The sequence below is a fragment of the Amphiprion ocellaris genome, chromosome 13, assembly GCF_022539595.1.
Source record: "Amphiprion ocellaris isolate individual 3 ecotype Okinawa chromosome 13, ASM2253959v1, whole genome shotgun sequence".
NCBI classification, from domain to species: domain Eukaryota; kingdom Metazoa; phylum Chordata; class Actinopteri; family Pomacentridae; genus Amphiprion; species Amphiprion ocellaris.
The window spans coordinates 18453520-18481328 of NC_072778.1; the positions used below are offsets into that span (position 1 = coordinate 18453520).

Genomic DNA, 27809 nt, shown 5'->3' on the forward strand with positions numbered 1-27809 from the left:
ACTGCTCTGAGACTGCTGTCTGAGAAACTCTTTCCAGGAGACCAAAATACCTGCAGTGAGCCAGAAAGATTTAAGCTTATTTAGGATCAACAGCTGCGCCTCGGCCTAACTGTGTGAGTGTGTGGTGGTCTGAAATGGAAATGGTATGCAAGATGACACGCACACGCTTTCTCTGTTGTTTATCTTGTCTGTGTCCTGTGGCTGTGAGTCAGTGTATTTAATGTGGTTTAATCATATCTACCCGATTCTCATCAGGCCCTTCAAATCATCTGCTGTCAGGCCAGAACGCACGCACGCACGCACGCACGCACGCACGCACACACACACACACACACACACAGATGGAAAGGAGGGACGCGTTTAAAACTTTGAACTTTAGCTCTTTTTACCTACTTCTGTTATTTTTGGACCTTCAGTCTTTTCTTTTTATGCATTGCTGATCAGCTCACTCAAGGACACGCATACTTATATTTGGGTCAGATTACACTAACAAGGTTGCACACAAACACACACACACTCACACTCACTCTCACAGTTGCACCCTGCAGCAATTGTGCTAAGGTGTGTTTGGATGTAGCAGATGCTTCAGTAGTGAGTTAATGTCCCCAGGCAAATCTGAGTCAGCTTCTATTGACCGGCTTTACTGCAGCATAATGTGTTTGTGTGTACGTGTTTGTGTATGTGGGTTTTTTTCAGTGCTTGTGCCATGTCTCTGGGATGTAGCATGTTTTACATGTGTGTGTATGCTTTTAAAGAAGCTTTGTCCCAGTTTTTTTTTTTGTGTCTATGTCATTATTTAGTCCAAATTTCTTTTACCCTGCAGGTTTCACAGGCAATCAAACACAAGCTCCTAAATATTTTGCCTTTAAAAGTCACCTTCCAATATTTCTTTAATTTAGAATCAATAGTTATATAATAATAATAATATTACATTTTATTTGCTTTTCAAAATACTCAGACACTTTACATAGTTACAATTATAAAATCTGCAAACATTAAAGCAGAGGGACATCGTACAACAAGTCATAAAACACATCATAAAATAAATTAATATTATATATTAAAAGCAATATCAATATTTAGAGAAGAATATTAATTCTAATTATTAACTGATGTACAATGTACAGAATGGTGATTCAATAAAACTGATGTATTTAGTTTAAAATATCTACATATCTGAGTTTTGGCCTTAATTAAATTATTAGAAAATGACTATTATGCTATAAAATTCCTTTAATTGAAGATCCATGTTACTTACTGCTGGTTAAAAAAAACAACCAATTACAGGCAAAAGTTGGTATTTCCATTTAATGAATTCTTTGTAAAAATGTGCTGTTAAACAATTTTTCAAATATTTTTAAAAATCATATCAGGGTAAAGGGTATCGTCACCTCTTGGCTTTGAATTAAATGGATTTAAATGGAGTATGAAATGAAAGGTTGCAAGCACCTACTCAGATGAAACTCAGTGAGACTGACTAGCAGAGCGTAAACTGCAAGTCCAGCCATGGTTAATGCACTCAATGTGTTCAAGTGTGAACACCACCTGAAGGCAGCCCAGATGACATAGCATTCTGAAATTATACGTAAAATCAGCTCCATATTCCAGATTTAAGTTTGCTTTTTCAAATCTGTAGACTCTCTGTAACCATAAAACAGTAATCTGGCCTGAGACAAGTCTGAGCACAAAGACAGACTATTAATAACATCTTGTCCCCGTTGTTTCCTTCGGCACAAATGGAGGAAATGAAACATGGCAGTAAAGTGGCTTCAAAGCAGATGGAGGTATAGAAAGAGGAAAGCAGGTCTGCACAGAAAATCCACATTAATGTGTCAGAAGCCTTTTGCAGTTAATATACATCCATGCTGAGGATGATTAAGTGAATGTTCTGGAGAGGCTAATTTTCTGAGAAGGGAAAAACATCAGATTCAAAAAGCTTTATTCTCTTTCTTGTATTGTTTGATCCACCATCCATTTAGAACCAGAGTCAAGCTTTTTGGATCGTGCAAACTTGGTTGTCTTTAGGCCAAGGAGAGTTCACATGGGGGCAAAATGACAGCACAAATAAAACCTGATGAGTCTTAAGTTTTGTAGAGGAGAACTTCTGAGACATTTATCGAACCAGGGCCAAAGTTATTATTCCCTATGGATGTTGTTTGAACAGGGCAGGAGATGTTCTGAATCTGTCTGTGTTTTTTGAGTATTAGTACACCTGAGAAAATCTAACAAATCTCTTGTTTATCTTGTTTTTTTCCCTCTTTATCTTCCCCTTTCTCTGTTATTCTCTTTCTCCTCCTCCACCACACTCCTGTACTTTGACTATGCTTCTCTCAGGGGGAAACATTTCAACATATCCAGGACATTGTGGTATCTCTGCTGAGAATCATAAACCGGACGGTCATTACGATGGGTCGAGAGCACGCTCTGATCGTAAGTATATGCAGCTTTTCCTGCTGAGTTCTGTTGAAGTGCACAAGTCTGTCTGGTGTCTTCAACCTTTTGTCTGTTCATACAATGTTATTCAAAGTACATTTACAGGAAAGCAGCTCCATCTAATCCTGTTTGAAATTCAATGTCGCTCTGGAACACAAAGTATGTTGACAACAGCATGTTTTTTTGTTTAAAATACACATTTTTATTGCACATACAAGAGGAAGATCAGGAAGAGAGGGGTGCTGTGGGAGCTCACACACTGTTAAAGGATAGCATATAAAAATACAGGGACAGGGCTTCTCTGGATATGGATTGGTTAATTAGTAAATGTGGTGTCATCCAGGATTCTAATTGGTAGCAACTTGTGAGCCAGAAGCAGCTGAAGTGAGCCCTCGTGAGATTAGTGTTTACACTCTGAACTGCCATGAATCAAGCATTATGCAAATGCTGGGCCTGTGTGTGCAAAAATAATGGTCTGGATGTGCAAAAGGGATAGACCCATAGTACAATTTTTTTATTTATTTATTTTTGTTACAGATTTGAGTTATAATTTCTGATAACAGTCAGGTCTATCAGAATATAGTTTGTTATAAAATGCTGTTTTTCTCTACTAATTATGTTATTATTTTTACAAGGATGCGATGTATTCGTTGAAATTTCACTTTTACATGGGATAATGAACCTTGAGCTATGAAACGTATTGATTTCTTTACATTTTGACAAGCTGTTTCAACCTGTAGTGTGTGTTTTTAGTGCAGATATTCAAGTTGTCGCTCATTGCTCCAATTAGCAGGAGCAGAATGGTCAGAATGCTGCAGAGCAAGCTAGTAGGATATGGAAGTGACTGCCTCTGGTTTGTTATCTGTAATATCAAAGAAGACTGGACTTTTTTGTCTTTCCTGTAATGTCTCACTTTGAAGCTCTTCACATTGTAGTGTGTCAACAGAGATTTCTTCTGCACAGTAAGTGCAATGGTTAAATCAGGAAAAACTCCAGACATTAAAACCTAGTTTCACTGTTATTCATACAGAAGTTATTGGTGCCTTAATGGCTTAGATTTTACAAATATGAATACATTCATACAACATCAATACAGTCCAATCATTAACTGTGAACTTAGAACTGGTCTACCCCTAGTTTGCACTGGTTCACAAATGTACTGAATGTGTACAGTAAGCATGTGGGTTGTGGTGGTTGTTTGTGTTCACTGTATGTGTAAAGCAGTGCCTGCCAGTGTATGCCTTTTTGTGCATGTATTTGTTTGCACGCTTGTGTGGAAATCCTTGAAACAAGATCGGGCTTTACAGCAAAACATTTCCTTTTCGGACGGTAATAAAGGAAAGAATCAATCACTCTGTCAGTCAGCATTGACAGAATTTTTAATTACCTGACACTGACTGTCAGTCTTTCATCAGCTGCCTATCACATTGTCTCTTAATGTATTCTAAGTACTGTCTCCACTTTGCTCTCCAACATCCTGATGATCCAGTGAGCTCCGTGTTTCCAGAGAGCTCATCGACTTGTTTTTCCACCGATATCCCTCCTGTCCTCCAGCTGTTGCTACATTCAAATTTCAGCTGTTAAGCCATCCAGAGACACAATATTCCAATGAGTTGTTGAATTCCTTAGATTTTCAAGGAAGATTCCATCAAGGTCCCGCCGCTTTTTGCTGTAATGTGGCCAGAATTTCTATGTAGATTCATTCATACCTCACACATCTGTCCATCTGTCTAGACAGCAGCTCAGCCAAGTGAACAGTACACCAGACTGATATCCAAAGTGTCGAAGCTTCATCTGTTTCTTACAGATTTGTTCTGGAAACACAATGTCCTCACTTTCTGTCAAAAGTTCATCACAAATTTGACGCCAAAAACTGGCTCCCGCAGAGAAAGAAAAGGGATGATCTTTCTCAGACTCCCTCTCTGGTGGATCTGAAAGAAAATTCAGCAATTCCTTTGGTCCTCATTTCCTTCTTTAGTGCATCTCCTTTCTTTCTACCTGCTCACCACTGTGTTTTATCAGAGCTCAGGATGAGTTGCGGTGGAAAATGTGCCATATACTGGGAGGCTGCTTGGAAAAATTCTCCTTCTGAATTTAGTAACACTAAGCACGCTGCACACCCAGTAAAGAGAGATGCTTTACTCTAGAAAATGTTGGGTCCCCTGAAATTTAATCCACACCTGTATGCACTTGCTGCCCAGAGAGGCTTTTGCAAAACTTAGAGCCACCAGAAACACTTCTTGCGCAGTTTCTTGACACGTGCCTTGGTGCTGGAACGAGTGGTGGACGAAGGGGCTGGCGTGGGCTTGGTCAGAGTCGGTGCAGGCACATCATATTCCCCCTCAAGGGCCTCCATAACCCCCTGGAAGCGTCCCTCCTGCTGCCGAAAATCATGCTCCACGCTGTAGAGGCGAGAAAATCAGAGAGCAATTGAAGGGAAAGAAGACAAATATAAGGGAAAATCAGCAGGAGCACGATTTAGAGGTCGGGGTAGTGTAAAATCAAGTCATATTTATTTATGTAGCTCATTTCTCACAGAAAGATTAAATGTGGGGGTAGAAAGAGGAGATGAACAGAGAGATGTAAGGACAAATGGAAGTCTGCTGAGCGGAAAGAGAGATTAGGGTTGAGAGGAAGGTGAGCGAAGGAGTCCTAATGACATGAAAATGAAGTCGCAAAATGCTGACAACACCTCAAAGAGAGGTTTTTATCTACGCACAATGCAGTTTTATATGGAGATTTGAAGTCATGTTGTGTTCCTAAATTAGATATATGCACCTTCAGCACACACTCGCACATACTTTCACACGGGGCTGGACTCAGCACCCTTTTCATGTCCATAGTATTCTTCTATACTTCATGCACCAGTACATCACAGGCTGGTGAGATGAGAGGAGTGGGAGGAGAATGAAAAAGAGAGCGAGGAAGGAGAGAAGCATTTGCACAATGGAGGAGCTAAAGAAAGGAGTGAGGGAGGAACTTTTTTGCTTTTCTGATATGTTCAAAGCAGACCCTCTTGGCTTTTCTTTTTCCATGCTCTCATTCTCCCTCCCCTCCTTCTCATCTCTCATGCGCTCTTTTTCTCACCATCTCTCTGAAGTGTCCATCGCTGCAGGTCATAATGTGGTAGACTTTGAGTTTCTCTCTCCTTTTGGTAACTGTATGTTTGTGTGTGTGACAGGATATGTATGTGTGTGTGTGTGTGTGTGTGTGTGTGTGTGTGTGTGTGTGTGTGTGTGTGCGTTGAGCTGGATTATAGGGGTGGAGCTGCATAGGGCCTGGCATCTGGAGTTAATGAGGCACATGATGAGACAAAGAGACCAGAGATAACTACCCATCCTCTCCCTCCTCCTCCTATATCCCCAACAGAGACACACTCACAAACACACACAATGCAAATGCGGAGTGCGCTCCCCTCTGCCATCCAACTTGTACGTCTTCCGCAACAAGCCCACAGTTGAGTGAAGTGGGAAAAAAGGGAACTCACGGGGACGAATGGAAAGAGAGGGGAAAAAACTTCTGGGAGATGGAAGGGTGGATAAATGAAAGTAAGCTGCCTTTAATAAAACCTGGCAGGGAGGTCACTGTAGATTGAAGGAGGGAAACAAAAAACTAAACAGACAGAGGGGTAAAGAAGGGCAGGATGAATGCCAGCAGAGACATGGAGAGAGGAGGGCGGAAAGGTCTTGGCTCCTCAGGAAAGAGGGATGGAGGGAGGAAGTAAAAGCTTTGGTGGGTGCAGAGGAAGGGAGATGGCTGCTATGAATAAATGATAATGATAAAAAAAAATGCACCCAGACTACATAGATTGTTCACAAACAAACCCACACAACTTACATAGAAGGAAAGATAAAGTGCTGCACCTGTCCCACATTCACTCAGTTTACGGTCTGTCCTGTTTTAGGATGGAGGACATTTTCTTTCTCTTGTCGCTCTTAAATTCCAACCTTCCCTTGTCTCTCTCACCATTGTTCATGGGATTATGGAACAGTGGGGAAAAGCTGCTGCATTTAATTCCTCCTGCAAGCTGTCATCTACAGTATCCCTGTCAGCGTGTGCATGACTGTAGCGCTCTCGTCTCGGGTTAACACGGTGGACAGTTTTTGCATGTGTGTATGTGTAACAATTCATGACTTCCTGTCCACGGGGTGTGTGTATGACAGGAGGAAAGTGAGAGGATGCCTTCAGGTGCTAGGTGTGTATACATGCCAGGATATGTTTCAGTATGACTGTTTGAGCTGTTTGGGCTTTGGGAGAAAAACATAGGGCTTGTCAAAAATTCTGCTCCCCCTTGTCTCTCAGCATAAAGATTAATTAGAGCTGACAATGGCAGAACATCTTCAGGCAGCCAGCCCACGTCGAAACCTCTTTTTTTCACCACAAATCATTAGGATGGATGTTTTAGTCCCACGCGTAATTCATCCCCCTGCTTGTGAGTCTCTTTCTCCTATCTCCCCTCCTCTTTACCCAGAATCCTCTGGGACTTTGATATAGCCGTAACTGTCCAATCAAACAAATGGAGCTCTTTTACTTCAATGACTCCTGTGTGTGTCTGTCACAATAATACCACTGAAAATGTGATTTTCTGTATTTGTTAAGGCACTGACATATGAGCCGAAGAACGATTAGAAGGCAGATTCTGAATTTCTGTCTAAATCATTAACATCCATCACATGGCGTGAAATATATTCATTTATTTGTTTTTCAGGATGTATTAGTGTGTGCATGCACAGAAAAATAATGAAAGCTGATCTCCTTTTTGCTGGATTAATTGGCTTGTGTGCATATTTGCATGTTTGCAAGAAAAACAAAAGGAAAGTGGAGCAGGAACTGAAATCTCAGGAACTATAATGGTTTTAGAAGTAACAAAATAGTAACAGCCTCAGGCCCTTTAAAACAACCCTCCAATATATGTAAAACCAAACTCAATCCCAGTTTCAAGGACATTAATGATCACTATTACATGTAATAACTGATGTTTTTACACGGTGTGATCAATCCACTTAGAAGTTGTTTTTGTGAAACAAGAAAATAATGACGCTTAATTTTCTGTTTACATTAATTTCCTCTTCAAATTCTTGCATGACTAATCAGTAGTTTCATAAAAGCTTTCTTTCCCCTCTATTTTTCTTAAAGTTCACCTCCATCAAATTCATCAACATTTTTACAGGCTGTGTGCAGATGAATCTGGAAGTGCAGATTAAAATTATCCGGTTCATGCTTTTTGTGTGCATTTAAGGTTGCCTGCTAAAGTGAAATGCGGTGTACAGTCCTGTCACTAACAATAATTTGCATGATATATTAATCTGCCAATTCTAAAATGTCTGTCACTGTTTTGCACAGCTGTAGCTGAACACCGTCCAGACACCTAAAAATACTCCACAGTAAATCCTCATGTTTCAGAGGCTGGAATGAGTGAATGTTTGGCACTTTTTCTCTCAAAAAGCACTTAGATTACTGTCAGATTAGCTGCTAAAAATAAATTGTTTAGTGACTAAGTGATTAGTCTGCTAACTTGCCAGATCTGACGAGATGTGATGCTGTATTCCACTGAATCACACTGTGTTTCTGAATATGTGCAGTCATACCACTGTGTAAAATGGAGAAGGTTTGTATATGTTCTGCATGTGTGCATGCATATGAGTATATTGCCATGTAGAAGTCCAATCCCTTGGTTCTCATTATCCCTTACTGGGATAAGGAAACTGCTATGTTAATTAAGATCAAGGAGGAAAAGAATGAGAAGAGGAGAACGAGGGAGTTGGATGCAGAGAAGAGATGAAGCGACAGAGGGATAGAAAGTAAAAACACACGAGAGGTGCAGAGGTGGGGCTGCTTTGAGGCTAATGGGTTTGAAAATGAAGAGAACTAGACAGGCAAAGACCCTACAAAAGTGAATTTTATCCTCTGAGGCCTGCAAGCAAGATTTTGTATGTGACTGTGCAATGATGACTCGAATTTCAAACCTAGCTTTGGTCTGCAAACATTTCTTTTCTTTGAGCGTTATCCAGCCAGCATTTCCAGCTCGTGAGTGGGGCAGAGTCTTGGATTTTGGGGCACAGGTGACTGTACATATGACAATTGACAGACAGAACGAGGCCTGGATGTACAGAGGAAACCAGTCTGATTGAAAATTGCAGATGACAGAGATTGTGCAGACATGGAATGAAAAGATGGAATTATTTACATAATGAGAAGATGTGAAAAGGATTGTGATGGTAGGATTAAACTGCAGCATGCTGTATCAGATTGTGATGCTGCAGCTCTGTAAGTTGAGACGGATCTAAGAACGCAATTACTTATTTAGGTCACTCGCACATGGGACGACTGGAACAGAAAAGACATCATTTAGGTGCTGAATTAATTTGCTTATTTGCACAGAATATTCTTTTATGTGTAAATAACTTTCCTGGATGGAACATCCCCTGCTAATCTGTGGAATACAGCATGTATTCATTTCAATATTGATGAGGGGGTGACTCCTACTCTTGCACTTTTCATATAATAGGGATGTATTGTAGTGCAATTATCAGGGTGGGAGAAAAGAACAGAGGCAGCAGGGTTTCAGGAAGAAAGAATAATGAAAATAAAAATCAAACAAGATGTGCTGAATAAGTGATAAAACCTGGAAAAGCTAGGAATAAACAATAGGAATTGGAACATTTTCAGCTTACAAGAGGCATACAGTTGTTTCGGTAAAAGTTTCAGGGTTGTTTGTTACGCTTCAGGTAAGAATGAGTTGGCAACGGTGGGTTATGCAATACAGTAAGCTCATTAGCTTAATCAGGTTACCTGTAGATGATGCAGGCTGTCTTTTGGCAGGTGGGACAGTTGTTTATGTCCTGACCAGTTCTGTATGAGCTGCGACTGCAGAAACAACAGATGTAAAACATTCACACACACTCGCAAAAGGAGTTTGATAGAACAGAGCTGTGCATGCTGACGGTAACCACATGTCAGATGTTACTAATACTGTTTCCTGCCTCAGCTAAATTGTATTTGCATATATATGTACTGTTGTCGTGTATGCATCTAGATTCAGTACATATGCACTGATGTAATAGGAGAAGAATTGTTTTGCACTGACAAAAGGCCTCGCATTTTATGACTGGAAAGAGTCTCACTGTCTTGACTGCTGATGTCACAATTGTTTTTGCTCTCTCCACCAACGCAAACTCAATGCAGAGGCATTAGATGTGTTCTCTGGGGGCTTCAAAGGGCACAGAATAGTTTGTGATGTGTAGTGTATACGCAGTACCCCAGTAGAACTCTCCAGGACATTACCTGAATTGTCCCAGTGGGTGAAAACCTGCCTGATTACTATTCCAGGCTGGCAAAAGCAATGTTTGCAGCGACTGTCTACGTACATCTAGTTTGGAGCCAAACAGTGCAGGACACAAATATTATTAGCAGCAGGTTCACTGAATGAGCTCTTATTGTCTTTCATTCTGGAAGGCTGCTGTGTTGAAAATTGCTTGGAATTACAAAAAATATGATTACAAATGCCAACTGCGTTATCAAGGTTGAACAAGACGACAGAACTAAAGACAGTGCTGAATGCTTGAAAAAACAGAAACTGTGAAGCTCATGCTGGCTGCCATGTAATTAAAACACTTAGTGTTGCCAAGATATTTTGGCTGGCCTTTCACTGAGCTGTTTAGATGAAAGAATAAGAGATTTATATTGATAAAATAGACATTTTAATTACATGGCGAGAGACCATGTAACTGGCACCATTTTTTTTCTCCCCAAACAGTCTTTATCAAAGACATCAGTAGCAAAAGACAAGTATTTGCTTCAGGAGAGAAAAGGCAACGAGGAGCCAAGCACAGCGACAACCTTTTAGCTCAGCCGACACTTTTATCACAGCAGCCCACTTAAAGTACTTTAATTTCTGGCACAGCTTCTCTTACATGTAGTCCCTCTTACTTGCTGGTTCTCTTAACGCTCACTCTTACATGCCTCTCTATCTTTCAATTGCCCTCCCTTTTTTCTTACCCTCTCTTTTCTGTCTCCCTGTTTTCTTCACACAGTTAGCATGAGACATAATCATCCTCACAGCAAGCATGTGCCCACCCCCCAGAAGCATGAATGCATGATATTATACAGTCCCATCGACAGGGCAGGACAGCTTGTGCAATGACTTTAGGAGTCTTACTGCGAAGCTTAAACATTAATTGTAAGGTAATCTGATAGGGATTAGTCTGGAGCTTGAGACATCTGTTAACCCTGGACAGATAGAAGGCGGGATGAGAGGGAATAAAGACGTGCAGTGAAGGAGTTTAGGCCATGATGTAGAATCTTTCTCGGTTTTAGGATGCTGGAGAGGTGAAAAAACAAATGATGGGGACAAGTGAGTGAGAGGGGTTTAAATTTAGGGTGTGAAGGAAGAAATACTTATAAACTCAGAGAGAAGTTCTCACTGTAAAGCCGTGGTCGAATGTGATGAAGTAATTCACTCAAGTGCTGTACTTAAGTGCAGATTTGAGGTACTTGTACTTTGCTTGAGTCTTTTCACTTAATGCTTATTTCAATTTCTACTCAACTTAGGAGGTAAATATTGTATTTTTTACTCCACTTCATTCATCTGATAGCTTTGGTTTCTAGTTACTCTGCAAATGAACATTTTTTCACCAATACATAAAGAACATATACAACTTGATGGGTTGTCATAAATTAAACTACCCAGCAGTTACAAACACAGTGGAAATGTTTAGTTGATGAATCAGTTAGTTGATTAAATTGGAAAAGTGTTGAGAGTAATATTTTGATAATCGCTTTGAAAACTTGTTACAACATTTCTCATGGTTTTCAATTTTTTTTACAAGCCAAACAATCAATCAAAGGAGAAAAATATCAACAGATTAATCTATAATAAAAAAAAAATACAGTAACTGCAGTTCAGTATAAAATAGTTCAAAATGAGCTCAAGCTACTGTGACTAAAATCTTGCTTTTGCATGATATAATATAAGTCACAAGGTCATTTTCCAGTGACTTCTAATACTTTGACTGCATTTTTATGATAATGCTTGCATATGTTTGCTGAGTCATTTTCAATTTTTACGTGTGACAGGGTACTTTTACAGTCTGACATTAGTATTTTTTCTTCAGTAAAGGATGTATGAATGTTTTCTGTACCACTGCTGTACAGGTAAGACAAGAAGATGAGGACAAGATGAAGGATGATGAGCAATAGAAGGAGAAAACAAAACAGTGACAGCAAACATTTGACAGCAGGGAAGAATGATAGACGGGTTGCCAGGTCAGAGAGAAGGAGAAAATGACAGAAAAATAATGGTGAGAAGGCAACAGAGTGATTCACAGTTGTTAGTTGCAGGCATGATTCATACGTGGAGGTGCAGAAAGAAAGGTTGGGAGAGAGAAAAGGTATTAATTAAGAACGGAGCAAAGAAAGGTATGAGAGCGGAGGTGGAGATGGAGATAAATTGCTTGAAGCAGGTTTAAAAGCTGTGAATAAAGCATAAAGAGGGGGCTTTGATTGAAATTAAAGTGAAAATCGGCAATGAAGTACGAAGAGGAGAGGAGCAAAAGACGTGTGGCATCAGAGGTGAAAATACCAATAAAATATTTAGATTAGGAGCGAAAGAGTAGCTTGATTAGTTTGCTGTGGTGGGAAGTACAGTGTCTCTTTGGGACTTTATACTCAGAAAGGTGTGTAAGATAAAAGCACGAAGGTGATGTGAGGACTATAGGCTGGCAGGGCTCACATGTCCCCACAGCACTGGATCACACATATGCACCGGCCTGACATTTAAAAATCAATTACACAGACTTCAATGCCTGTCAGTATAAATTACTGTATAAAAACTCAAATACACTCTCTTCTCAGTCTTGTGGACTCCCTTGACACATTCTTGTCTCCCCCTCTTTCTTCTCTTTATCACTTTAGCTATACTCATGCTTAAGCACTTGGTTTTACCTCATCTTTTCTCTCCATCTCTGTTTTCAGCTTTTTCTTCACCTCTCCCTCTTTTCACCCTCTGTCTCAGTATCTATGCTTCTTCATTTAACATTTCATTCTCCCTTTCTTCTAACCTTCTCCCATTACTCCCGTCTCCCGTTTTCTCCTCCCTAAGTCCCTCCTCTCACCCTTCGCTGAAAGCCTTGCTCTTCTCCAGGTCTTGAATCACGTTGAGAAGCACCTTGATCTTCTCCTGATTAGACAGTAGGTTCTCCTCCACGCTCTGCAGCTGCCTCTCCAGCCCCCGTGGTGCATTCACTGCGTGTCCGTCCAGCAGGCCTCCTGGAGCGCCGTTACATTGTGCTTTCATATGAGTCTTACAAGGCAGGGTGTGGTCGTCGAATGATTTGCTCTTCTGTTTTTGGTAGTCCTTGAGTTTGATCCGTTCTGAGGATTGTTTGGGTGCATTTGTGGACTCCTGGTTTTTGGTTTGCGCTACAGGTGTGGCTGGTTTGGAATGAGTGGATTTAGGGGAATTTTTTGGTGGAAGAGGAGGCGTGCTGCTAAATTTTAAGTCACTGTGAAAGGAAGGAGTCGGAGGCTTTGAGTTGATGTGGCCTGATGAGTGTACGGATTCATCAGCGTGCTGGGTATGAGCCAGCTTGTGTTTGTCAGTTGAATGCGGTTCTGTCACCTCTGCAGTTGGTGTGTGAGTTTGTTGTGTATGTGCGCCACCTGTGGTCCTATCCGAGTCGTTGTGCATGTGCGTGTCTGTTGTTTGTGTGGCTGAGTCTTTGTAATGAGTAAAGTCTGCAGAATGTGGCCTTGTGGGCTGCTTTGAGTCTTTTGCTTTGTTCTGAGCGTGTGCTGTGTGGTTTGAATGTGAGCTGTGTGTTTTCGGTATAGTGTGTGACAACTGTGGTATCTGAGAGGTCTTTACTGATGTGTGTTGTTGTGTGTTGCCTGTGTCTGTGTTTTTGCTGTGAGAGTTCAGGGCTGCCGAGCCTTTTCTGGATGGATTGGTCGCTACAGATGGTTTCCGTGGAGGATTAGGTAAAGTCTGGCTGGCTGTTATTTGATTGACTGCCCTCCTGCGACATGCACCTGTGCACGGTGTAATCTGTGATCGTCTCCTGCCACAAGTTCCACAAAGGCGAGACGGGGAAGTCGCCATTATTCGGCATGGCCGAGGTGGGGTGGCGTGTACAGTCGTACAAACACTCCCTGTCTTTAACACTGAGCGATGTCCCTCACCCCGTAGAGACTGCACCCGTCTTCTCTCTTGGTCTGGCTCCTTCCCCTCTGTGGCCTCGGTGCAAACCCCTCCCACCACATCCGATGCTACCACGCTGCCATTCGTATACCGAGCTGTCCTTTTGCCTCTTGTGTCCTTGGGGTTCGTACGTATGGTTTTGATCTGGCAGTAAACTCCACTGCCTGACCCCTGTGAACCCATGTCGTCCTGTGTCAGGCTGTTGATCTCGTTCTGAGACGTCTCCTTGGACACCGGCAGACTATTGCTGTCACTTCTGATAACTCCCTCTGTCTCCGCTGCCGTTGTTTCGTCTGTTGCCATGGTGAGCGGCCGATGCGTGTTGGTTGGTTGACTGCTGTGCCGTTTGATGGAGGGGAGAGTCCGCAGCCTGGGAGATGTCTGCACCCCGACACTGCACAGCGGGCCCCATCGCCCCCCCGCCAGGGGAACTCCCAGTGCAGGCACCGGATTGGTTGGGTCAGCCACCCTCCTGCCCATGCTCCTCTGCAGGTCGGCTCAGCCCCCTGAGGAGCTGAAGGGGATGGAGGCAAGCGGTGACATCAGCCAGTGTTAGCAAGACTATATCCAAAAGAAAGCCAGAATGTTTCCGGTTTTTGTTTACCCAAATGAGTTTGTGTGTTTGGGGAGCAGCGTTAAAGAGTTTGTCTGTGGAGGCAGCAGATAGGAATTCAATGTCCAATAAGGCTATAAACTGTCAACGCTCCTCCATTAATGACCTCCTGACTTGTTTATCTACTTCCAGTCGGGCGCTGCTTAAGCTTTCCTCAGTTTGTGACCAGCTGCCTGGAGATGACATCTCTGGATATTGTTGGTTTCTTCTGGAAAAAGATCAAAGAGAGAAAGGCAATGAATGAGAGAAACAACAGAAGAAAGGATAGTAAACCTGCAATAAATGGTCGAACAGTCATGAAGACACAGACATTAGGCACGTAAAGCACCGTATAAAAGCTTCGACCTCGACTGAATGCACACACTGACCGGATCAATAGAAGTCTATCTGCTTCTTATTACACCAACAGGTCGGTGGGAGATAAAATAGCAAAACTTTCTTTCTCTCCAAAGTGAAGAAACACAGAGACTAGAGAAATCTTCAGGGTAATAACGTATGTCTCCATGATGTTGCAAGTTGCACAAGCTTCTCACCAGCGTGTGTCAAGTCGATTTTTTAAATTGAAGACTACAGATGTTGTTGCTGACTTTTATTACAAGATGAGACAGTATGACACATTTAAAGTGACGTTATGTCTGCCTCCCACGGCAGTATGTAAACTGATGATACATCAAGCGTTGACATTTATCATGGAAGCAGTTTGGAAATCTGTCCAGCAGCATGATAAACTGCAGCATTGGTCTGTCTTACTGTGTTTTTCACAGTAAGACAGACTTCCATGTCTGTGTTGGCAGGCATGGAAGTCTGTGGTAATAGATGTTTGATTTTTTTCTTGCGCTTTTCTGAGGCAGTAAATTTAATTTTAATGCATGATAAAGTTATGTTAAAATCTTATCTATTTATGTATTCTTACACTTAGTTAAATATTTTGGATTGTTTGAGAGGGGAGCAAAATGAGTTATTTGATCTTAGTTGAGTTTTCTGAGATTTGACTCAGAGTACTTTAGTGCTGCACTATGACACTATGATTAGCTGATAAAATTGGGGCATGATATTATATTTGCTTTTTCCCTATCAGGGAATTGGGCCATTGCAGCAGCAAATACTGGCAGGGTACATCAAAGAAAAAAAAGGCACAGATAAGCGAGTAAATGAGGGCTATTTAAATATACATATGCAATTTGTACTGTATTTGAGAGCAGGGAAAAGTGGCAAGAGCCACATTTGTCGGGTTAAAAATTAGCTTTCATTTAAGGTAATGGAATCACGTAATCACACACATTTGACTCTTGAGAGTAATTGAAAGTGCAGTGCATTTGTTGGGTGACTCAGACGTCAGTCTGTTTTAGACATGTTGTTCTTCCAAGTAAGATATTTTTGGAAATTTCTCTCTATTCACCTTCATATAAATCCAGACCTTGCCAACTGTGATTCCACAGTGCCACACATGAACCAAGTATTCTGGTTGGTAAACACGATGATTTGCCCATGAAATTAGGCCAGTCCAAGGTGTGTCTGTGCACTAAAATTGTCTCTATGTCTTCAACAATATGTGCTGTGTCTACATTGCAATGAGTGTGTGATGATAAACCAGCTGGCATTCACACTCACACACTCCGACATACAAAGAGAAAAGGGAAGAGCTTATTTTACGCCAGCTGGTGCAACATCACAGCACAGATGCTTGCTGTACATGGTCAAGAATGGAACAGTGCAATATGCTTCAAAATAAACAAAATACGTCTGTGTTCGCCTGTTAGTTTAAGAACTCGTGAGATTACTGGCAACACTTTCAGCTCAAGGTTTCGAGAAGTTTTAGAGGTCTGCCTGTCAGCAGCGGCCCTGCGGTCATTAAAAATATGTTCTCATCAGTGGACAGGTAACCCAGGCTGAATGTGATGAGCCTGACTGCTGCTTTAATAGTTCATATGTATTCAGAATCTCAGTCATGCACACAATCACTCATACCAATGGTCTGCCGTGACCCGTAGTGACTCATTTCAAAGCCTGATGTCCCACACTGTTTTGACAGCATGAGTGGATTAAAAATTGATATTTTTGCCCCTTTTATTTTCTTTTCCCTGACAGCAAGTGTAATTAATATTGTCAGACCCTTTGGAATTTCAGTTTTCATTCAAGACTATTAAATATTAAATCTGAATGAATATGCTTTATTATGCTGGTGGGCCTGGCCATGAGCTGCAGGAGAGAATTGGGAACAGTTTAAATTTAGACTTTTCACTGTGGCTCCTGCATCTGCAACTTTCTACACAAAGCTGAGAGAACAATAAGTGTCACACAGCGCTGTGCACTCATTGCTCAACTGTATGGCATGAAAGATTTACTGATAGTGGTACTTTGAAATGTAAGGTTTTTACAGAAGGCAGTATATAGATCAAAGGATTCTAGCTTCTGTGGCATAGTGCTTCTATTTATATAAATCTCTTGACAGTGAGTTTGGCTCAAGGATGCAGCATTGCTTCTGAGCCAGCAAGAGGTCACACATAATTGACAGCCAGCACTGTTTGTGATTAGATACCATGTGGTCTGTGGTGATCATTGTCCAGGAGTGGACCACAGAGGACATGACCCAGAGTTCACACATCCCTCCAGATTTATGTGGTGTTTCTTTTCTATTTACGATGCAGGCCACAGACAGTTGGGGAATTAGAAAAGATTGGAGATGTGTTGTTTGGGAGGAGAAATTGCTGCTGGTGATGATATTTTTCTGCGGGAGAAACAGACAGAGGGAAAGCAGAGCAAGAAGAATGTTTTTTTTGTGTGTGTGCAACAGAGAGAGAACTGCAGACGTGCATGCATATGCACTAATGTGTGTGTGCTTGATGTGTGTATGAGTTGTCAAGCAGTTTACCTTGAGATTCAGAGTAAGTCAATTGAAGGTAATTTCACTGCAGCCCATTTCCAAGCATTTGTCTTTCCATCAGGAGACGCATCAGACAGCAGAGCACCTGCTGCTACAAAACTCCCCCCTTTTTTGTTCTCTCTCCCTACAGCCAGCCAGGGCGGTGTGTGTGTGTTCGTGTGCATGTGTGTGTTTGTGTGCATGAAGGCCTTTTAGACTTGAGAGAGGTACATGCACACACACAAATGCCCACATTCTTCACCTCTGACCTGCAGGCTGCCAGGCAGAAGGTGACACCACATCCTCAGAAATCAGCTTCACACTCCTGTCTGTCTAAAGTCTTTCTCTTCACTCTGTCTTTCTCTCTCTCTTTCCACACACACACACACACACACACACACACACACACACACACACACACACACATACACTGTCTCTCCCTGTCTGGCTTTCGCTTTTAAATCCTGTTGGATCAAAACATTCTTCCGTCACTCTTTCATTGTTACCCGTGTTTGTTGTTGCACTTTTCCACTAACCACCCCTCTTTCCATCTCTGTCATGCTGTCTTTGATTTGCTGTGTTTCTCTCTCCCCTCCCCGTGTCTCTATATTTAATCATAGTCTCTCGCCCACATTGCACCTCCGGCTGTGCAAAATGAACGGGGAGGAGAAGGGGAGGAAACGCTGTCAGCAAGGGGGATGAAGGGGAGGCAACTAAAGAGGAGAACAGGGGAGACGGCAGCACAGGGAGGCGCTGAAAGGTGGTAGAGGGATAAGGGGAGAGAGAGCAAGATGAAGGAGAAGAATCACGGATGAGATTAAAGTGATGTATGTGTGTTAGAGGAAGAGATGTAAAGGCCTATTTGCCTACTGTAAGTTTAAATGTCAGAATGTGTCTCATTACGTTTATTAAAGAATAAAACGAGAAGACCGGAGGAGAGAGCTCCATAAAGGGACAGACATTAAAAGAAAGTACGGAAAAGATCTGAGAAGCCGCACACATTACTCGCCAGTAATCAATACGCACTGCAAGTGTGCTCAAGCATCTGTCACCACGCACACAATCACACGCACAAACATCCTTTAAACACCACAGGGAGTTTCCTGACAGTGTGCAGCTTTTTATGAAATCTGTTTATACATGCAGTGAGTTTAATTTACCAGTTGGTGGGTCTGGGCTGTTAAAGAATTGTCCACAGCACAGGAACTCTCAGTGAGCGACGCCTTGCGTGGGTCTGCATGTGTGTCTGTGTACATGCGTGTGTGTGTGTGTGTGAAGGAGTGTGCATGCACGCCCTTTGCAGTGGTAACAGCACTGAATGCTCCAGCGAATCGAGTCCCCTGTCGTTTCAAGGTGAGCCTCATTTTTCAACTGCCGATTGACAGGCCCTGTGTGTGTGTGTGTGTGTGTGTGTGTGGTTTAGGGAGAGCGAGACTTGCTTTACTGCTCTGTAATCACACTGCTTTTCTCTGTTACTATCTCTCAGCCGTTCACCACCAGAAGAGAACAAACACAGCACTTTATTGGCCCTTTGAGACAGGGCACTCGCTGCCTTTTGGACAGTGCAGTCATTTTTTTCTTGTTGTCTGGGTTCAAAGGAGTAAAAGCAAACTTTTCTATTTTACAGTTTGATTTTTATACATCAGCGAACGTTGTTTTAATAGCACTGTTTCTCGGATTTTACAAGTTTGTGAAACTTAAACTAGCAGTTTGCAACTTTTGTCTCTCCCTTCTGGCAGTCAGAGTAATTGCACAAATACCGTTGACACACATTTATGACATATTCCTCTCTGTTTGTTTGCTTTTGCAGAGTTTTTTTTTTGTCCCAGAGCTTCATAAACTTTTCTTGAATGCTTCCTAGGTTTTTACAGTATGGTCTCCGTCATACTACTAGTTGCTCTGGCCTAGTGTGTCTATATTGCTGCTGTTGCTCTCCACTTTAGCTTTGGCAAACCAATCAAATGCATCACTACTGGTGCAGCAGTGCGGGAATGTCAGAAGCAAGATTAAAAACTCCAATGTACTACAGAGGCCTAATCAACATTGTGTAAACTTGTTTTGCAGTGGCTTGGATGTAATGGACGTTCAGCTATGTGTTAAATATCAGCACTCTGGCTTTTATTCCATTAGGGACACTTATGCCAAAGAATTCTGGACCATATCTTATAACCATCATTCTTGGCAGAAAAGGATTTTTAAAGGCAGTCCTCAAATCAATTAACTTGCAAACATTTCTGGAATGTTGCACAACAAAAATACAAATTTCATAATTAGATAAATAGACAAAAATTCAACACACCTTGCACAGGCATATGTCAGAGAATAAGAGGAAGAGTTCGGAGTGACGTATGCATAGCTAACAAGAATCATCTGAGTATGATGGGAGTTGTTAGGTTATTAAGACCTTCTCTCTGACTTTCTCTTTGAAGTGATGATGATTGAAAGAGACTGCTGATACAATCAGCAGACGAGCTGTCAGACAGGTCAGTTTGACTGATAAGCTCATTACAGGTACGACAAAAGAGTTTTTAAAATCCTTTGTTGTTCCCCAGCTACTTAGACAATAAGAGGCCACTTATGTTTTACACAATAAAATACTACAATATAGTGCTTTGCAAGTTATATCACAAGTCTGTTAACTTAATAAAAAAACAAAAAAGATCTAATCAATTCTTGGTGTCAGTGCCAGTTGCCATTAACACAGTACCAGTTGTCTCTGGTTCACATTTTTAAGGTAATTGCCAGGTAGGTTGTTCCAACTTGGCACAGTTCTTTTTTTAGGCTTTCTTTGTGTATTCTGTCTCCTCATTTAATCCTAGACTGCTGACTGACTCCCTGATGTTGAGATTAGTGCTCTGTAAGGGCCACACCAGTTGTTGCAGGACTCCTTGTTTTTGTTGTTGCTGAAGATCGTTCGTTATCGCTCTTGCTGCGTATCTGCGATTATGGTACGTGTGTGTTTATTGTGTCTGTCAATATTTTGAATTTTGCAACCAAAATTGCAGATACACAGCATGTTTGCATTGGATACTGTATCTCTGCTTTTGTCTCTGTAATTGGTCAGTGATTTCATCTTTTCTTAAATGTCACGGTATTTATCCTTAAACCTCACAGAAGGACAAATCCAGTAACGATCATCAAAACAACCAGGAAATCTGCTCAGCTATTTCTGCTGCCTGCTTTGTGGTGCATTTTAACTGAGTGTCACTACATTTTTCAGGGAGAGTGCACTTTAATCAGCATTTCAACTGAAGAGACCAAAGCCTCAAAGGTTAATGTTAGTGTCACATAAGCCACACTTCACCCACCAGCCTTGAATACAGTAAATCAAGTTAGGGTCTCATTAGTCTCGCTTTGCCAGCCAATTCCATAGAACATAATGGTATGGCTGCATCTCACTATCATTCTGCAATCAGGAAAAAAAACCCCACTCTGGCTTGTTTGTAATTCTTGAAAAACCACAGTCGTTAATCACAGTTGTCGTGGGCGGGGCTCCGGTTTTTCAACAAAATAATGGTGGGTGAAATTGTTCTGGTGGAACATTTGCAAGGAAGATGAGCTCTGTGATTAAAATGGATAATCCACCGAAAATAAAAATCAAAACTAGCAGAGCTGCCTGACTGCTCAATCCAAATCCGATACTTTGAGTTTCAGTTTCATTGTCAGTGTGGTAGGGTGATGCCCGGAGGTAGTTGTTGTTTTCCAGGGTGAAGAAAAATTAACATGTAGATAGCGGAAGGAAAGTTGACTGAGAGATTTTGCCACTGACTGGTTTATATGCACAACCTACATCTGATCAGACTAGATTCTTACTGGAAAATAGTTTTATCACAGCAGAATAAAAGCAGGTGACTCTGTTCTGACAAATGCACTTTGGACAAACGCCTCTGTGTAAACTGTCTAATATTATGATATTGTGTCAGTCCCCAAATTATCCCAAAACCATCAAAGCATGGACTCCACAACACCTTTGAAGATCTCTCGTGGGTTCAAGAACCAAGACTTGAAGTCCTGGAAGGTGGGAGGTGGGGGCTCCATAGATCAGACATATTTTGGGTCACTTCCCATAGATGTTAGAATAGGTGAATTACATTGAGATCTAGGGAATGTGAAAGGAACAGAAAACTTCATGGTAAACAGGCAATACTGTTGCCATGAAGAGGTGGCCTCCAGCAGTGTCCACATGAATGCCAGGTTATGAAATTTCCCAGTAGAACATTGCTCAGAGCATCACACTGCTTTCACCAACTTGCCTTCTTCCAATAGCTATCTCTTCACCAAACCCAGTAGACACAAGCCCCACAGTGCAGTTATTTGAAAGAAAATGTGATTCCTCATACCAAAACACCATGTTCTCATTGAAAGCACTTTTGGCAGTGGTCAGGAGTCAACATGGACATTTTGACTCTGTGTTCTAATACCTTTCTATCACAGTCAGCATTAAGGTGCTCAGCAATTTGTGCTACAGCAGTTCTTCTGTTAAGTCGAGTTTTACTCCCCATGCACATCAGTAAGCCTTGGATAACTGTGACCCTGTCGCCACTTCATTTGTTGTCCCTCCTTGGACGATTTCTGGTAGATACTAACCACTTCATACATGGACCACCCCACTGTCCTGCTGTGTTAGATATGTTCTGATGTAGTCGTCTAGCCATCGCAGTTGTGCTCTTGTCAGAGTCACTCAGATCCTTGTACTTTCCCATTTTCCTGCTCCCAGCACATCTACTTAAAGAACTGACTGTTCACTTTCAGCCGAGTGTGTCCTCCACTCTTAGAGATGTGATTCTAATGAGATAATCAATGTTAATCACTTTACCTGTCAGTGGTTTAATGCCATGGTCGATCGATATATATACGCTACGTTATGTGGAGATGTGTGTTTGTTTTTGTGCACGTTTGGGATCAGCGATACATAAATTACACAAAAGATAAACTGACCTGACACCCATGAGGTAGACTAGCCTGCAATCTGTCCAGGGAAGCTGTCAGATCATGATAGAAATTATATTAATTACAAGTAGATTTAAAGTGTTGGAGCCTGTTCAGTTATATTTTGCATATATGAACACTGTAAATAAACAATCTAGGATATTGCTGGAAAGGGCTCTGTTCAGTGGAGGAAAGGAAAAAAGACAATTTTCTGATTGTAAATTAACTTCCATGTTCATTTGCACATCCATACATGTAAATTGATTTTTGTGGATGTGTTTAAACCTTTCTGAGGTGAATAATCCTACAACCTCAATCAAAAGGCGTGATGGCAGGAACTTCAAAAACCAAAATGCAGCTCCCAGCAATGGATTTTATCAAAGGCGTACTGCCTTTTTAGTCCTTCTTTATGAGATGATAAATAAGACATAAGTCAAAGCTTTGTCCCATCACAAAGCTCTCAAAGACCAAAAAAAATCCCACTTCATTTGGTTTGATGCTGTAAGCTTATTTACAACCAGTTAGCCACCCTTAACAAGGAAAAGGGTGAAATACAAAGAGCATATTATTGACAAATCCATCTGTTGGGTTAATTTGTTTGTTTTATTGCTGGCTAGAGAAATATTTCTTGGTTGAGCAGCAGAGCAGAGAAATCAAACTGAAACTGAATATTTATGAGACATTTGCCACCAAATATTTGATTATAAGAGATAAACATGATAAAGTAGAAAAATAGATTCAGCATCTTACCAGGGGAAAACAATGTATCAGAGTTAAGGGAGGCGCTGCAGATGCACGACCACACAAACATGTTATCAGTGTGGCTAATAGGGTGTGATATCATCTGAATTTTGCATTTTTGCTCCTACTGCGTTCTCTACTCTCTGTTATTTAGCCTTTTCTTGCTGTCACCTCCCCCCTTTTATCCCGTCTTTTCACCTGTCCTCGTCCTGATTACTGCCTTTTCTCCCTACACTCTTTCACACTATCACCTCATCTTTCTCTTCTCTGCCATATCACTCATCCTGTCTGCACGTCCCATGCAATCTCTCCATCATTAACCCCCAGCCTATTTCTTCTCCTCTGTTCTCTCCATCCTGTTGCCCCTGCTGCCCTCTCTCTCTCGTCCTCATCCATCTTCTGACTTTGTAGTCCTTTTGTCTTTCACCGCATTTCATCTCTTCCTCATCACTTGTTCGCAATCTGTCTGGTTAGCAGAGCAGCTGAAGTGTCAGTGACATGACACACACACACACACACACACACACACATACACAAATATGTGCAAGCACCCTTTTCTTTTGATTGTTCTTCCTATCTTCCTGTCACTCTCCTTTAACCTTTATTTCTCTTTCACTCCATCATCTGTCATTCGTTGGAGAGGCAGAATGTAATGAAAGTCAATGTGGTGTTATGTCATAACCTATTGATTGTGTCTGTCTACTCTGTAACTTGCATTAGACCCCATTTAATTGATCTCTTTCTGTGCAGTTGTTTCCAATATATTTTAATGCATGCATTATTACCAGACAAGTAAACAACTTTTAATTAGTTCTTGGTCAGAGTTTTAAAATGCTAACAGAGGAATCAAATTCGTTTTGTTTCTCTGAATTTAAACAAATTAACAGTGTTCCTGAAAAAAAACTAACTCAGTAAGTAAATAAAACAGATTTATATATGTGTGTATAGGAGGAAAACCATAACATATTAAAAACATGAATTAACAGAGCACATTCTTGAATAAAAATGACTTTGAGAAAAATTTGACTAGTGATGAATCAAATTCATTCCATCGCACATTGACCATGCATCTTTCTTTTATCCAAGAATAAAAACCGAGAAATCTGGAACATCACTAATAGCCACAGCAAACCACTTGGACAGTTGTATGCATAAATTTGAGCAAATTACAACTTAGATATTTTGTTGAAGCAAAAAGAAACAAATGCAATTTCTGCAGAAAATATACAAAAGAGGCTTTCTTCAAATGACCTTCAAAATTACAAACTGAATACCAATCTGCTTGAAAAGTCTCAAAATTTTATTAATTCGGCTAATTAGGCTGAAGGTGACTTGTTTAGTCATAACTGTCTAAATAAAAGGAGTCAGCTGATTAAAAATTCTGTTACTTTTCAAACCTTGCACGAACACTCAACAACCGACTACCTTAAGAAACTGACTAAAGATCTGGATGTGAAGCTAATTGACACCTACAAAGCACACACAGGCTGGAAAACTGTATCAAAGCCAGCTTCTAATTTGCACTGTCCAAAGTGTCACTAAGAAATGGAAAAAAAAACAAACCTGGAAGATCAAGAAAACTGCCGGATTATACTGCACATCTGCTGGGAAGAAAGGAAAAGCAAACCCCACATGTGACAGCCAAAGACCTGCAGGAAGGTTTAGCTGGCACAGCAGTGGCGGTGCAGAATTCCACTGTGCAGCACTGACACACAAATTTCTACACGCAGAAGGCACCGGAGGGAAGCCACACTTTGAAAGTCATCACAAAAGTTAACATCTCAGGTCTGCGGAGCAACATCTAAATAAGCCAGACTGATTTTGGAAGCAAGTGCTGTGGGCAGATTAAGTTCAGATTGAGCAGTCTGGTCGCTATCACTAAAGGTATGTGTGCACAAGGGGAAAAAAAGAGCAGCATTTGATGAAAAGAACACCTTGCCATCTGTTAAGCGTGTGGGTGCAAATGTTCTGTTTTGGGGTTTTGCAGCAGCCAGTGGCACAGGAAACCCTGCACAGATAGAAGGAAGAATGGGTTCCACTTACTATTAGCAAGCTCTGGATTAAAATGTCAAGCAGTAAGAGAAAGAAATTGAAACTGAAAGGTGTCTGGCTTCTACAGCAGAATAATGATTGATAATAGACCTTAAACTTTTAAAATTAACCATTTCCAGAAACACAAGAGGAAGCTTTTAAGTCGGCCCTCATAGCCCTGTGACTTGAACATCATTGTAAATTAGTAGGTGGGCCTTTAACCTACCATGCATATACAACAGCCTAAAGTGTCTACAAACCTTTGTATGTGGCAGTAAGTACGACATTTCTATCATTTACTCAACATATGTGCCTCAATGGCTATATGTCTAATATTTTTCTGTGTTCATTATGCTATTTTTATTTTTATTTTCTAGATATCTGACAAAACATCTCTAAATGACAAACCAGCCAAATGCTCCAAACACACAGGAACAAATGCTTAAATGTTCCAGTTAAAGGAAAGAAAGACGAGCATTATTTCCCTGATCAGCTTTCAACTTGTTAATGTGTTTGTGCCAGCAAAAGACGGCACTGTGTGTGGGTGTAAAACACACACACAAGCACACATTCATGCAAATGCACAGACTGTCATCTTAACTTATATTCTGAACTGGCTGAAGAGGTTATATAAATGTTAAGTGCACAAGGTCACATATAGCCACACTGTTGTAGCTCCCTGTCCACACATTTGGTTTACATGCACATACACAGATGCAGCATTAGTGTGGAAAAGAAGGGTTGTTGCAGTATAATCCCATATTAAAGCTACACTTGCTGTCCTGATTGGTTCAGAGGCTCTTAACAGCGGCCGGGAAACAGACACACACACACACACACACACACACACACACACACACACACACACACACACACACACACACATATACACAAACTAACAGAGACCAAAGGATCCTTGTTAAAAGCAAAAGTTGTAATTAATATTGCATGATAAAATAAAAGCACTCGTGGACACACGTACACACATACTGTACACAAACACACAGACGTATTCATGTGCATCAAATCCTACTGTGACAGATGGATGGGATTACTCACCTGCACACATATATGCAGCATATCTGAACTCTGTTTTGATGCTGTGATCACACTTCCTTAATAAAAATGCACTCATGTATATTTGCTTTACCATAAGCAGCCTTCCTGGAGTTGAAATATATGCACTTTTGTCAAACCAGCTGAGTCTGTCGGAAACAAGACGTCCACCCCAACAGATACTGTGGATTTCTTTTTTTGTTTGTTTGTTATTTGTATAGTCCTGGGGTTTAACCTCAGAATTCTGCCTCGTTGTCCAGTTATCTCTCCACTGCCTGCTTCCATACAATCACAGATGCCTCCCCTTCGAAATCCTGGCCAGTGTCTTAAATCTTGAATGAGCTTCTTTGAAAAATAAACTACTAGCCGTGGGCTATCAGGCTGGAGACAGTCCTCAGAGGATCATAATAGAGCAAGAGGAAGAAAACATTATAGGCGTTTATTCATTTAGTCACTCCCCTACACACACTAAACTGCACACACACTCACTCAGTAATATTTTCTAACAACTGTCTTTGCTCTTGAATTTCTCAGCCACTTACCTTTCCTTATCCCCCTCTGTGGTTCGCATGCTTCTCCTCTCCCTTAGTGTGTCTCTTGTGCCTGGTAGTCCTTTAGTCCTCAGTTGCGCTCTCCTCCGACTCTTTACCGCTTTCTATCTCTCTCTCCGTCTCATTCTGTTGCTGCTGATCCTCGCAAGCTCACAGAGCCCAGTGATCCTCTCTCTCTCTCTCTCTCTCTCTCTCTCTCTCTCTCTCTCTCTCTCTCTCTCTCTCTCTCTCTGTCTCTCTTCCTCCCTCTCTCCCTCTCTTTCTGCCTTTCCAAGATCGATCTCGATCTCTATTTCTACCTGATGCAATTTCCTCTTTAGCTCTCATGTATCTCTCAAGTACTGTCACTGTGTTAAGTCGTCCACTGTCTCTCTCTGTCTCTCTCTCTGTGTCTCTCTCTCCCTCTCATTGGCTCACTAATTTTTCCTCCTCATTCCTGTCTTTTTTCTTTATTGGTGTCTCATCCAGTGCCATGCCCTGGTTTCTGTGCCTGTGTTTGTGCCTACATTGACCCTGGCATGGCGGTAGACCCAGAGAAACTTTGGCAGCACAGAAGTGTCTGCTCCTGGGAGTCGAGCCAGGACACGCACAAACACACACTCCTGCTTCTATCACTCACTTTATTTATATCTTTGTTTTTCTGTGAACACAGTCTGCTCTTGCCTTGCCCAACCTCTCAGCCTGCTGTGTGCTGTTGCTTTCTCTCAATGGCAGCTTCACCTCACTCTCCTCTTTGAGCTGTTCTGTCACCGTCCTCGCTCTTCTCTGCCCCACTTTAGCCTCTACACGCCATTCTCTTCTTTTATCTTCATTTCTCACACTCACCTCTGCATTCGGCCGTCCCACCGCCCATCCTCCTTTGATCTTATTGTCTTTCTTTCTCTACTCCCCATTCACAACAGCGCAGCAGGATGACGCTGCTTTCTTCCTTGTGGCATACCAGACAATTAAATAAATTGAAAAGAAAGTGAGATTAAACGCCATATGACATCGGGCTTTAATTATGCTTAATGATGAATGCTTTGTCTTCTGAGCATGGCAGAAATTGTGTGTTGCGAATGAATTTACTTATTTGTCATGCGTCAGGGAAGACCAGAGTATTTCACCGCTGTTCGCTTCTTTTACAGGGATGTTTTGAATTTAAGTTTAGGCATAGATCTAGTTAGGTTTAGCATAGGAAAGGGTTTTGAAAGGTGGTAGCAGTTAAATGTGGATTCATGACTTTATACGTTTAAAACATGTGTATTTTGTGTAGTGCTTGTGTAACTCCATTTTGAATTATGGCAGCCAGTGAAATGTTTGTTTGAAATGTTTGTAAAACTTGTGTGATTGTGTGTCTTCCCCTGAGCGCTTCCTGGATGCAGCATCCATGCGAATGTCCCTCCTGGTCCCTCC

At 41.4% G+C, this 27809-nt stretch overlaps 2 protein-coding genes across 4 annotated transcripts in view; one reads left to right on the forward strand and one right to left on the reverse strand.

Moving 5' to 3' along the window:
• LOC111575946 (dedicator of cytokinesis protein 2) overlaps window positions 1–27809 on the forward strand; it is a 132330-nt gene that overhangs the window by 78309 nt on the left and 26212 nt on the right. For both annotated transcript variants that reach the window (XM_055016344.1, XM_023281391.3), the window contains exon 26: window positions 2335–2430. In XM_055016344.1, coding sequence (XP_054872319.1) covers window positions 2335–2430 — 96 coding nt within the window. The remainder of the gene's footprint in view (window positions 1–2334; window positions 2431–27809) is intronic.
• On the reverse strand, window positions 1295–26596 carry LOC118471073 (uncharacterized). Of its 2 annotated transcripts, XM_035953419.2 has the most exons (4): window positions 26406–26592; window positions 12546–14451; window positions 9226–9300; window positions 1295–4835 (listed from the first exon to the last, which is right to left on the reverse strand). In XM_035953419.2, exons 2-4 carry the CDS (start codon window positions 14108–14110, stop codon window positions 4652–4654), a joined length of 1824 nt encoding a protein of 607 aa, XP_035809312.2. In that variant the 5' UTR covers window positions 14111–14451; window positions 26406–26592; the 3' UTR covers window positions 1295–4651. The 2 variants fall into 2 exon arrangements, with proteins under 2 accessions (XP_035809312.2, XP_054872320.1); XM_055016345.1 differs by lacking the exon at window positions 9226–9300 and having other exon boundaries at window positions 26406–26596.